Source organism: Triticum urartu, chromosome 6, assembly GCF_003073215.2.
Source record: "Triticum urartu cultivar G1812 chromosome 6, Tu2.1, whole genome shotgun sequence".
Classification (NCBI taxonomy): Eukaryota; Viridiplantae; Streptophyta; class Magnoliopsida; order Poales; family Poaceae; genus Triticum; species Triticum urartu.
Window position 1 is genome coordinate 76,354,852 of NC_053027.1, and position 12,041 is coordinate 76,366,892.

Below are 12,041 nucleotides of genomic sequence, written 5' to 3' on the forward strand. Positions count from 1 at the left end.
CCCCCCCTTGATCACCAGATATCGCCTACCCTCCTCTATACTGCTTGCATTAGAGTAGTGTAGCATGTTACTGTTTTCCGTTAATCCTATTCTGATGCATAGCCTGTCATTGTTGCTACAGTTGTTACCCTTACCTGCTATCCTACTGCTTAGTATAGGATGCTAGTTTACCATCAGTGGCCCTACATTCTTGTCCGTCTGCCATGCTATACTACTGGGCCGTGATCACTTCGGGAGGTGATCACGGGCATATGCTATATACTTTACACTGTTACATTACCTGTGATACTGTTCAGAGATGGGGGCTGAAGGGGCAGGTGGCTCCATCCAGGTAGAGGTGGGCCTGGGTTCCCGACGGCCCCCGGCGGTTACTTTGAGGCGGAGCGTCAGGGCAGGTTGAGACCACCTAGGAGAGAGGTGGGCCTGGCCCTGGTCGGCGTTCGCGGATACTTAACACGTTTAACGAGATCTTGGTATTTGATCTGAGTCTGGCCACTGGCTTATACGCACTAACCATCTACGCGGGGGCAGTTATGGGCACTCGACATCGTGGTATCAGCCGAAGCACTTCGTGACGCCAGCAACTGAGCGGCGCGCGCCGGGTTGGACCGCGTAACGTGACTTCCTTTGTAATGGAGGTTGCTAGGTCTGCTCTCCGGCCGCGTACGCAACGTGGAGGTGTGCTATGGGCGATGGGCCCAGACCCCTGTGCGCTTAGGTTTAGACCGGCGTGCTGGCCTCTCTGTTGTGCCTAGGTAGGGCTGCGACGTGTTGATCTTCCGAGGCCGGGCATGACCCAGGAAAGTGTGTCCGGCCAAATGGGATCGAGCGTGTTGGGTTATGTGGTGCACCCCTGCAGGGAAGTTAATCTATTCGAATAGCCGTGATCTTCGGTAACAGGACGACTTGGAGTTGTACCTTGACCTTATGACAACTAGAACCGGATACTTAATAAAACACACCCTTCCAAGTGCCAGATACAACCGGTGGTCGCTCTCTCACAGGGCGACGAGGGGAGGATCATCGGTTAGGATTATGGATTATGCTATGCGATGCTACTTGGAGGACTTCAGTCTACTCTCTTCTACATGTGCAAGACGGAGGCTGCCAGAAGCGTAGTCTTCGAAAGGACTAGTTATCCCCCTCTTATTCTGGCATTCTGCAGTTCAGTCCACATATGATACCCTTTCCATTTGATACCCATGCATATGTAGTGTAGCTCCTTGCTTGCGAGTACTTTGGATGAGTACTCACGGTTGCTTTCTCCCCCTTTTTCCCCCTTTCCTTTCTTCTGGTTGTCGCAACCAGATGTTGGAGCCCAGGAGCCAGACGCCACTTCGACGACGACTCCTACTACACCGGAGGTGCCTACTACTACGTGATGCCCGCTGACGACGACCAGGAGTAGTTAGGAGGATCCCAGGCAGGAGGCCTGCGCCTCTTTCGATCTGTATCCCAGTTTGTGCTAGCCTTCTTAAGGCAAACTTGTTTAACTTATGTCTGTACTCAGATATTGTTGCTTCCGCTGACTCGTCTATGATCGAGCTCTTGTATTCGAGCCTCGAGGCCCCTGGCTTGTAATATGATGCTTGTATGACTTATTTTTATTTTATTTGTAGAGTTGTATTGTGATATCTTCCCGTGAGTCCCTGATCTTGATCGTACACGTTTGCGTGTATGTTTAGTGTACGGTCAAATCGGGGGCGTCACACCTCACGTCTCAATATATAGATAATCACAATTACAATACCAAGTTGAAACATAGGGTTTAGGGTTTTGCATGGATGGTTGACATCCAGCCTCATGTCTCAATATATAGATAATCATAATTACAATTACATACGTATACAAATACGTGTATAAGCACTATATACTAGACCCTACTTTACATGATCTTCTCTTTCTCAGAGAGTTTAACACATTATTGTTGTGAGAAAATACATATATGAAAAGAGTAGAACCCAGAGGCAATGTGCATAGCATTTAAATGGCGTGTCGCATCACCCATGCTCAAGCTAGTTTTGTTAGAAATATTATGTGGTCTACCCTCTATTCCTCCGCGCTTTTCCGTGGTGCCGCTCACAATCGCATATCCGAGGCTAGGGGGTAGGGACCTTCTTATACTGTGTTTCCAAAGAGTCCGCCTCTTATACAGTTATAAGATTCCTAGTCTTTAAACTAGTTTCCGGATAGAGTCCAGATCAAACTACCAACCATGATATAATTTTTTTGTTAGTGGATCATATCCGTCGAGTCCCTGAAGCACGCGACTGTGAGCAACGCGTCATAATAGAGTATAAATTCCTCTAATTATGTAGATCAATATTAGTGCTGTAATCTAATTGCACGATCTAGCTTCTTCCAATTATCAGGGTATCCGGGTAGTCTTTCCAATATATAAAGCATATTGTATTCCACCGATAATTGACCGGCTTCCTTAAGCATGCAACACTTAAGTACATTCCAGCAAGAGTAATTCCATGCACAAAACACATGTATAATTCCATATGAGGTATTCCGAATATTAATGATAATAAGTATTTGAATATAGTTGCAGGACACATAATCCCAACATCTCCCACTTGTCCAAAACGATCATTCAAAAAATTCGTAAACCCATAGCTTGAACATGTTTACCAAATACCACCTGACTAAGTAACTTAGCCAAGGGATCGGCAACCATATCAGTACTAGGTAGAAACTCTAAAGAAACAGACTTAAGTATATTAATTACACCACGTATATAGTGATACCTTCCCTCAATATGTTTGATCTTGCTGTGGAACTTGGGATATCTGGAAACCTTTATTGCAGCCTGATTATCACAATACACCACCACTGGTTTGCTAGCACTTTCAACAATCTTCAAAGTCGAAAGAAATTCCTTCAGCCACTTCCTTCAGCCACACCGCCTCCTTCACAGCTTCTGACGCAGCAATATACTCCACCTCCATGGAAGATAATGCCACTGAATCTTGCTTCTTACTACTCCAAGATATAGCGCCACCAGCTAATGTAAATAGATACCCACACGTAGACTTCCGGTCATCCAGATCACCCTGCCAATCAGCATCAGTATAGCCCTGCAAGTGTAGATCCGTTTGGTTAAAACAGAGTGAATAATCTAGTGTTCCTTGAACATAACGAAGAGCATGCTTAATTTGATTCCAATGCCCAATTCATGGATTCATTTGATATCTACTCAACACTCCAACAGTATAGCACACATCAGGGCGTGTGAATAAAATGGCATACATCAAAGATCCCAAGGCAGAAGCATATGGAGTCTTCTCCATTCTCTTCTTTTCCTCGGGAGTTTTAGGACACATCCCCTCACTAAGTTTAATTCCTACAGCCATGGGCACTAAAGCAGGCTTGCAGTTTTCCATAGAGAAACGTTTAAGAACAGATTTTAAATAATTCCTTTGAGACAAACTCAAAGTACCTTTATTCCGATCTCTAAGTATTTCCACTCCTAGAACATAGGAAGCGTTTCCCATATCTTTCATTTCAAATGTAGAAGATAACCAAGTTTTAACTTCTACCAACATTTCCTTACTACTAGAAGCAATAAGTATATCATCAACATAAAGTGACAACAGTGTAAAATTTCCTCCCACTATTTTAAAATAAATGCAATGATCTCCTTCCATCATAGAAAACCCATATGATGTGATAGCATCATCAAACAAAATATTCCATTGTCGTGAAGTTTGCCTAAGACCATAAATAGATCTATTTAGCTTACACACTTTTCCCTGATTTTCCTTTTCAACAAAACCATCAGGTTGAGACATATAAATCTCTTCCTTCAAATGACCATTCAAGAAGGCAGTTTTAACATCCATTTGATGAAGTTCCAGATCAAAATAAGCAGTCAACGCAGCAATAATACGAATAGAAGTAAATTTTGCTACAGGGGAAAAAATTTCCACAAAGTCAACGCCTTCCTTTTGTGTGTACCCTTTAGCAACCAACCTAGCTTTGTATTTTTCAACATTACCAGAAGCATTCAGTTTCCTTTTAAAAATCCACTTTGATCCAATTGCCTTTCGGACATTAGGAAGATCAACCAATTCAATTCCTAAACTTTATTTTTTTTCATGGAGTATAGTTCCTCATGCATGGCTTCCATCCATAACTTTGATTCTGAACAAGACATGGCATGTTTAAAAGATTTTGGTTCTTCCTCCAAACTAGAAGTTTTAGAGTATACTTCCCCCATAAATACATAATAATCATCAAGGTATGATGGGGCTGCTACATTCCTCCCACTTCTCCTAGGTAAACTAGTTATGGGAGTCTCAACATTTACGTTGCCATCCATTTGGTTTTCCTGATTGTTAGAATCAGTTTCAACATTAGTATCTAACGGGCTTGTCAATAATTCCACTCTCGCACGTTTTGCACGGCGAGGTGTATCTTGATCTAGAAAAATTGCATCTCTACTTTCAATTAACTTCTTCTTCTCTGGATCATAAAATCTATGTCCATTTGAACCAGAAGCATATCCAATAAATATTCCTGGAAAACTCTTAGGTTCCAGTTTTGTTCTTAGTTGACTAGGTACTCTAATTTGTGCATTGCATCCCCACACTGCTAAGTTCAACAATGTAGGTTTCCTCCCTTTCCATAATTCATAAGGAGTAGAACTAACAGATTTAGAAGGTGAATGATTAAGCAAGTAAACAGCAGTATGAAGAGCCTCTCCCCAAAATGATAAAGGAAGATCTGAATATGCCATCATAGACCTAACCATGTCCATTAAAGTTCTATTCCTCCTTTCAGCTACGCCATTTTGTTGAGGAGTATATGGTAAGGTATAATGGTGAATAATTCCATTTTCCTTGAAAAAACCATCTAATTTCCTGATGTGTATTCACCACCACGATCAGTTCTAAGCACCTTGATCTTTTTGTTCAACTGATTTTCTACCTCGGCTTTAAATAACTTGAACATGTCAAAACCTTCTGACTTATGCTTAATTAAGTAAACATAGCCGTATCTAGAGAAATCATCTATAAAAGTAGTGAAATAGACCTTCTGCCCAAATGTAGGTATAGACATCTCACCACAAATATCTGAATGAACAATAGCAAGTGGTTCAGTAGACCTTGAAGCTTTAGGAAAAGGCGCCCTGGTCTTTTTTCCTACAACACATGCCTCACAAATGCCGTAGTCTTCCCACTTGAAGTTTAAAAATCCAGAAGTAATTAGCCTTTTAATTATGTTCTTTGAGATATGACCCAAACGAAGATGCCAGAGATATGATTCTGAACAATTATTGCTTCCATCTATATTCCTCACTACCGAGTTTTGTTCAGTCACCATACAATCCATCCTATCGATGTCCATAAAATCCTCAATATAGTAGAGACCATCAAATCTATTTCCTGATTGAACTAAATTTCCATTCATCAGTATTTTAACTTTGCCATCTCCAAATAAGACCTTAAAACCTATAGATTCCAGTCTAGAAACAGAGATTAAATTCTTTCTCATGCTAGGGGAATAGACTGTGTATTTCAAAATTAATTTTCCTCCATCGGGGAGTTTGAGTGTATAATCACCTATGCCCAAGATATCATCTTTTGCAGTTGTTCCTAGATAAATAAATCTAGTTCCTTTTGGTATGGGTTTTAAAGAGGTGAAACCAGCACTATTCCTTGCAATATGCGAAGTGGAACCAGAGTGTACTACCCAATGATCTGAAGCTGAAGTAGTAAACAATGATTCAGAACAAACAAATAGATTGTACGTACCATCAGGAGAAGAGTTATCCTTCTTGTTGCCCTGATGCTTGTCCTGATGCTGCTTCTTAGACTTTTCATCTTGTTTATAAGGCTTCTTATTCTTGCACTCAGTTCTAAAATGCCCATACTCTCCACAACCATGACATCTAAATTTCCTCTTATCAAAACTAGAGTTTGGACCACTTCCATTATGATCTTCCCAGTTTCTCTTCCTGTTGATTTTGTCCCTCAAATCACCTCCTTGATTCTTCTTCTGCCAACGCCTCCTATCTTCACCAAGGTGTAACTCCTGATGATGTGAGTGTCTCTCTTTACCTTGTGAAGTTTTCCTATCTTCTTCCATGAGAAAATGATGCCTCAAATTGCGCATGTTCAGTAATCTTTCAGAGTGGCAGAATGATATTTTAAATTGTTCCCAAGTGTGCGGAAGTGAGTTCAGAGCCACCATTACTTGCACCTCCTCAGAAAAGGGATAGCCATCATTTTTCAATTCCTCATTCAGCACGCACAACTTGTTTAAGTGCTCATTGACAGAAGTAGTATCTGTCATCTTAGACGTCAAGAATCTGTTCAGCAAACTAAGCACTTTGATTAAAGAAACTTCACCAAAATCCTCTTCCAGCCTTCTCATAATTCTGTGTGCAGCAACCTCTGTTTCATATTCACCTGCCAACGAATCAGACATGGAGCCAAGAATAAAAATCCTAGCCTTTTTATTGTCCTTATTCCACTCCTTGAGTTCTTCTGCATAATTATCCTTTTCCTCATCTGAAGCGTCATTAGCAGGTTTGTTAGGCTCGGCTGTCGAAATTACATACTCAATATTCTCAGCTGTACGGAGAAACATCATCTTTCTTTTCCAAACAGTGTAATTTGCGCCATCTAATTTGTAGTTCCTGAGCAACTCAGCAAACACGCTATTAGAAGCCATCTATCCACAAAGTTCAAAACAGAAAAAATTCCTTTGGTGGTGTTGAACCGGAGCAGCAGTAGCAGATGAGAGGCCTGACAAATTCCGAGCAGTCATTCGTGGATAGCTCGTGTACCTGAGGACTCGTCGAGGTGGATGGCTTGGAGCGGTGACGGGCGGCTGGACGAGAGCTTCCGGCGGAGTGTGGATGGAGATCGGGCCGCCGGCGGAGTCGGTGACTTTGGGCGGTGGCTGTCGGCGAGGCGAGAGTGCGGCGCGGCGCGGCGAGGCGACAGTGCGGCGCGGCAGGGCGACAGTGCGGCCGCGCGAGACGGGAACGGCGAGGCGAGACGAGAAAATCGATCTGGAGCGATTCCTTTGCGGCGGAGCGCACACGAGATCAATCTAATCCAAGTTGGACTTGTGAGCGACTAGTTGACCACAAGCAGAGTACGCAACGGAATTGTTTTCCGGTCGAATCGAGTCATACGACTATTGTCGTTAACCCTAATCCGCTCTGATACCAATGTTAGAAATATGTTGTTGTCTACCCCCTATTCTTCCGCGCTTTTTCGTAATGCCGCTCACAATTGCATATCCGATGCTAGGGGGTAGGGACCTTCTTATACTGTGTTTCCAAAGAGTCCGCCTCTTATACAGTTATAAGATTCCTAGTCTTTAAACTAGTTTCCGGATAGAGTCCAAATCAAACTACCAACCACGATATAATTTGTCTATTAGTGGATCCTATCCATCGAGTCCCTGAAGCACGCGCCTGTGAGCAACGCGTCATAATAGAGTATAAATTCCTCTAATTATGTAGATTAACATTAGGGCCGTAATCTAATTACACGATCTAGCTTCTTTCAATTATCAGCGTATCCGGATAGTCTTTCCAATATATAAAGCATATCCACCGATAATTGACCGGTTTCCTTAAGCATGCAACACTTAAGTACATTCTAGCAAGAGCAATTCCATGCACAAAACACATGTATAATTCCATATGAGGTATTCCGAATATTAATGATAATAAGTATTTGAATATAGTTGCAGGACACATAATCCCAACAAGTTTTAGGAGAACTATAATCCTCACGGCAAATGTCGCAGCGCGCGTGATCAAGCTAGTATTAGGAGAATTTTAGCCCTCACAACAATAAGCTCACACATATACACTATATTCTTCACTGCATTGATTTTGTAAGCTACAGCCTTGATGCTAAACCACCACCCAGCTTCTGCAGAAACTTCTGGTCAACCTCTTGAGGTGACATGATCTGAATGGACTTGATGCTGATCACAAACTCCCTGCAGCATCCATGTCAAAAATGTCAGGGTACCCAACCAATAGAATCTTTACCGAAAAATAATAGAATCTTTCATCATATGTCATATGAACAGTAAAAGAAAAAAGGGCAGTCTCCTAAACTTCCCTTTTAAGGAAATATGCACACATTTGTGTTTCAGTTGTATCAACTGCTGACATTTTAACAGCTTCCAGTTTCTCGGGGAATATTTGAGATCAGGAATCTTGAGAAGTTCATATTGCCATAGGCAGAAAGTTAACGGTGGACTTACTCCCATGGGCCATCACCGAGAAGTAGGAAGTCACCCTCATCATCCTGGTAGAGACACGTCCAACCTTTAGTCTGTCGTTCTTCGAGTTGCCCTTCGATGCCAAACATGTGGGCCAAAGCTTGATATAATTCTCCGTATTCAGAGAACCTAGCGATGTCAATGGAGCGGCCTATAGCCCCACGTTTGTGGACCTAAAAAACATAGGTTAAGATAACATGCAGAAGAATGAATGAACACAACAAAGAAAGCATATGGTCAAGAGATCACGGCTCATTAATAGAACAATACCCATGTTTGGCATCATAGGCATAATATCCAATTGTCTAAAGCTAATAGAACAATACCCATGCAACAATGTTTAAGAAGGACACTACACTATCATTTGGCTGAGCTAAATTCACCCATACCCGCTCTCATTTAAATGGTTTGGGCCAGGTCAACAGTTGGCGTGGCCCGAAGATGAATAGACCACCACCACAAATTGAAGATCTTCATAGGAGTAAGGATATTATGCCTAAATACTTGCCTATATCTGACCATACATACAACCGTCATCTTACTACATATCCTGATAGTCCTTATATGATGGATATTAGAAAATTAGAGTTCCAAACTTTTTTTTTGCGGGGGCACAGTTACAAACTTTGATAACTAGCCAGAGCATAACTTAGTTTTGATATGATGATTATGTGCATAAATATGTCCTGATAGTCCTTGTATGATGGATATCTATTCTAACATTTGGAGGAGGCTCTGCTTCATAATAAATCAGCATTACAGTGCAGTGGTCAGAAATGCACTTCTGTTTCTCAGTAATGCCTCACAAATTACTCATTATGCATTAGGAAACATACACTGCTTGAAAAAACATATTGTCTAGAGGAAAGAGCAAACCTTAATGAGTGGCATCCTCTGGCAAAGGGGCAAGGCGCCGAGAATTTCTGTTCAACAATCAACAAGGCGGCATCGTTAATTAGAGAATCGATGGGACTCCAAGCCATATCTGATGACAAAATGACAGAAACCATGCAAACCGACATTTCCCGACGAGCATCCTCTCTTTGCATTCTGTAGTTGAGATACGATTTTGACACTTGGCAAACTCAAGTGCAGTTACCAGCAAGACTAGTGTTTCCATACCCTCTGCCCAAACTGCCACTCCTGGTTACTACTTGGATCCATGGCTCGACTAAAATTATCCAAAGCGGGGTTTCACTCTTTAGAAAAGATACCTAGTACTTATATTTGGCTTCACATCTTAGCTCATCAACAATCGCTAAAAGTATTGGCGCAAGTCAATTTCAAGCACACATGAGATATTTTTGTCTAAGCTCATCTCACGCAAGTGTTTTGCGCGTTGGTACAACCCCTTTAAAAGTTTGCATGAATCTTTGCATGAATCTTATAAAGATACTTTAAAAGGTTATCGTCATATTAGCCTGCAAACGTATGAGTAGATTGATTTGTAGACAAAAGACTATATTATCTCTTTTTTGTTAAAGGGGTACCTTCTAGTAATCACCACCTTTTAATCTGAATCGAAACCTGTAAACTTTTCTAGGGCACGCAATTAAGAAAAAACTTCTTTATTTTCTCGTAGAGCAATCAACGAAAACTGACTGTATCGGATCATACCCCCAACGGACCCCATATCGTTGCCTTGCTACATCAATCCGAAGCAGTGCAGTTTAGCTCAACCTGAGGATCCGGGGCGTAGGAACCCTGCCCAGATCATCCCAATCCGGAGGCGCTCGAGGTTTCCCCGCCACCTAAAAAGGGGAATGGACCGAGGGAAATGGAGGAGCGATGGCTGGGGGAGGGACGAGGTTTCTCACCTGACCTGACCACGGGCGGGCGGGGGGCGGAGGAGCCGGAGAGCAGTGGTAGTGGTGGTTTGGTACAGGACAACAGATCAAGTGATCAACCGGCTCTGCGGTGCGCGTAGAGGGGGGTAGGGGCCAGCTCTCACCGCACCCAGCAACGCGGTAGGCGAACGAGCACACGACAGGTGCAGCTGTTTGTTGGCGTCCGCATCGGTCAAATCAGCATACAGAATTATTGGTTCCCTCGTCACTCGTCAGCCCAGGTCAGACACGATGTAACTTAAAAAATAAACCAAGTTCATAGAAAAGTTTATCAGAAGTTTTTCTGGGGTCAAACAATCAAAGTTTTACTTTGCGTATGAGGTTTGTCTGAAATCAAACAATCAAAATTTTAATCAAGTTCGTAGAAACGTTTATCAACATTCACAACAAAAAGTGTGAATGTTATATTGTGACATGGCAAAATTTCTACATGTGAGGGCCCCGCTCTCACCTCACCGCACCCAACAGCGCGGTAGGCGAACAGGCACACGACACGTGCTCTAGTTTGTTGCCGTCCGCATCGGTCAAATCAGCGTACAGAGTTATTGGTTCCCTCGTCACTCTACGATATACTCCCTCCGTCTGAAAAAATTTATTCCAAATTTGTCCCTCAAATGGATGTATGTATCTGTATATACGTACTTGTAAAATAAATTGGTTTTTCTTAAACACCGGCCCTACTTTCTTTTTTTACTTCGTACATTAGGTTTGTCTGAGGCAGAACTATTGAAAATTTGACCAAGTTTATAAAAAAGTTTATCGACATTCTTAATACGAAATCGATACTATTAGATCCATCATAAAATAGTAGGCTAGCCCTGGAAGCGGATTAGGAGCACTCGGGTGCTCCACCCCCCCCCCCCCCCCCCCCCCCCCCCCCCACCCCCCCTATATTCAAAAATAATTTAATAATTCAAAAAAAGCCAAAAAAATGTTGGATATATTTTTGAACGAAATATGACTAGGTATTGTACTCATATAAAATGTTTGGCCAAGGAATAATTCTCGTTGATTTCAGGACAAAAAAACAAATTTATGACGACAATATAGCATAAATAGTACTTGTATCTAGTATTTTTTGAGAAATCTTTAACCCCAGATACAATAAAAGTCATTTCCTATTTAAATCTTTTTATACGAGTGCAATACCTGATCATGTTTGATTCCATAAAAAATTCCGGGATTTTTTTGACTTTTTGTGAATTATTAAATTATTTTTGAATATAGAAGGGCGTAGCACCTGAGAGCTCCTATGCATTCTCGGCTAGCCCTGTGGTTTAATGGCTATAGGATTGAAGAGCTAGCCCTGCCAGTTTTTTTAGCGAAAACCTTCATGGCGGGTTTATTCATTATTAGGCAAAAAAAACATCGTTTGACAAGACAGCCACAAGAAAATTAGGAGGATCCTTTTACCACACAATAGGGCTAAGCTCCGACTTACTAGCTAAAACATGTGTCGTCATATTGCCTTCCCTAGAACAAAACTCGAACGAAACATCACTGAGCTCATGACAAAGGAAGAAGCAATCGTAGTACTAGATCGCTGCCGCGGGCCCAAAAGAATGGCCACCATGTTTTATAATCTCAATCACCTCCATGCAATCGGAGTTCACTATAATCATGTTGCACCCCATGGCTAGCCCTGCAAGTTTACAACAGGGTGACCAAACGAACAAGGGATAGGCGGAGTGTCTACGATGCTCTATCCGATGGAGCTTGGGCTCGTGATGTTGGGCCGTCAATGGACGCGGCAGCCGTAGAGCATCTCCAGCCGTGTCCCCGACAAGGCCCCCTAGGCGACTTTTCAGTCGCCGATGTCAAAAAATCGATTCAGTCGCGCCCCCATGGGCTCAATTTTCGCCGGCTCGGGTCGAAATTGGTGCTAACGGATCCAACCCGACCTCGGTGAGTTGGGGGCGCTCGGGGGCGCCG

At 42.5% G+C, this 12,041-nt stretch overlaps 1 protein-coding gene across 2 annotated transcripts; it reads right to left on the reverse strand.

Moving 5' to 3' along the window:
- Positions 1–7,643: 7,643 nt before the first annotated feature.
- LOC125515123 (auxin response factor 5-like) lies at positions 7,644–10,198 on the reverse strand. 2 transcript variants are annotated; one of them, XM_048680551.1, is made up of 4 exons: positions 10,080–10,198; positions 9,139–9,185; positions 8,245–8,435; positions 7,644–7,974 (listed from the first exon to the last, which is right to left on the reverse strand). In XM_048680551.1, exons 2-4 carry the CDS (start codon positions 9,151–9,153, stop codon positions 7,872–7,874), a joined length of 309 nt encoding a protein of 102 aa, XP_048536508.1. In that variant the 5' UTR covers positions 9,154–9,185; positions 10,080–10,198; the 3' UTR covers positions 7,644–7,871. The 2 variants fall into 2 exon arrangements, with proteins under 2 accessions (XP_048536508.1, XP_048536507.1); XM_048680550.1 differs by lacking the exon at positions 10,080–10,198 and adding an exon at positions 9,943–9,994.
- Between the last annotated feature and the right edge of the window lie 1,843 nt (positions 10,199–12,041).

Bases quoted from the DNA above. Each gene is read 5' to 3' on its own strand.
- LOC125515123 (XM_048680550.1), bottom strand. From the start codon at position 9,979: ATGATCTGGGCAGGGTTCCTACGCCCCGGATCCTCAG. The intron at 9,186-9,942 runs GTTGAGCTAAAC...ATTGTTGAACAG, and splicing joins CCTACGCCCCGGATCCTCAG to AAATTCTCGGCGCCTTGCCC. The intron at 8,436-9,138 runs GTTTGCTCTTTC...TATGTTTTTTAG, and splicing joins AGAGGATGCCACTCATTAAG to GTCCACAAACGTGGGGCTAT.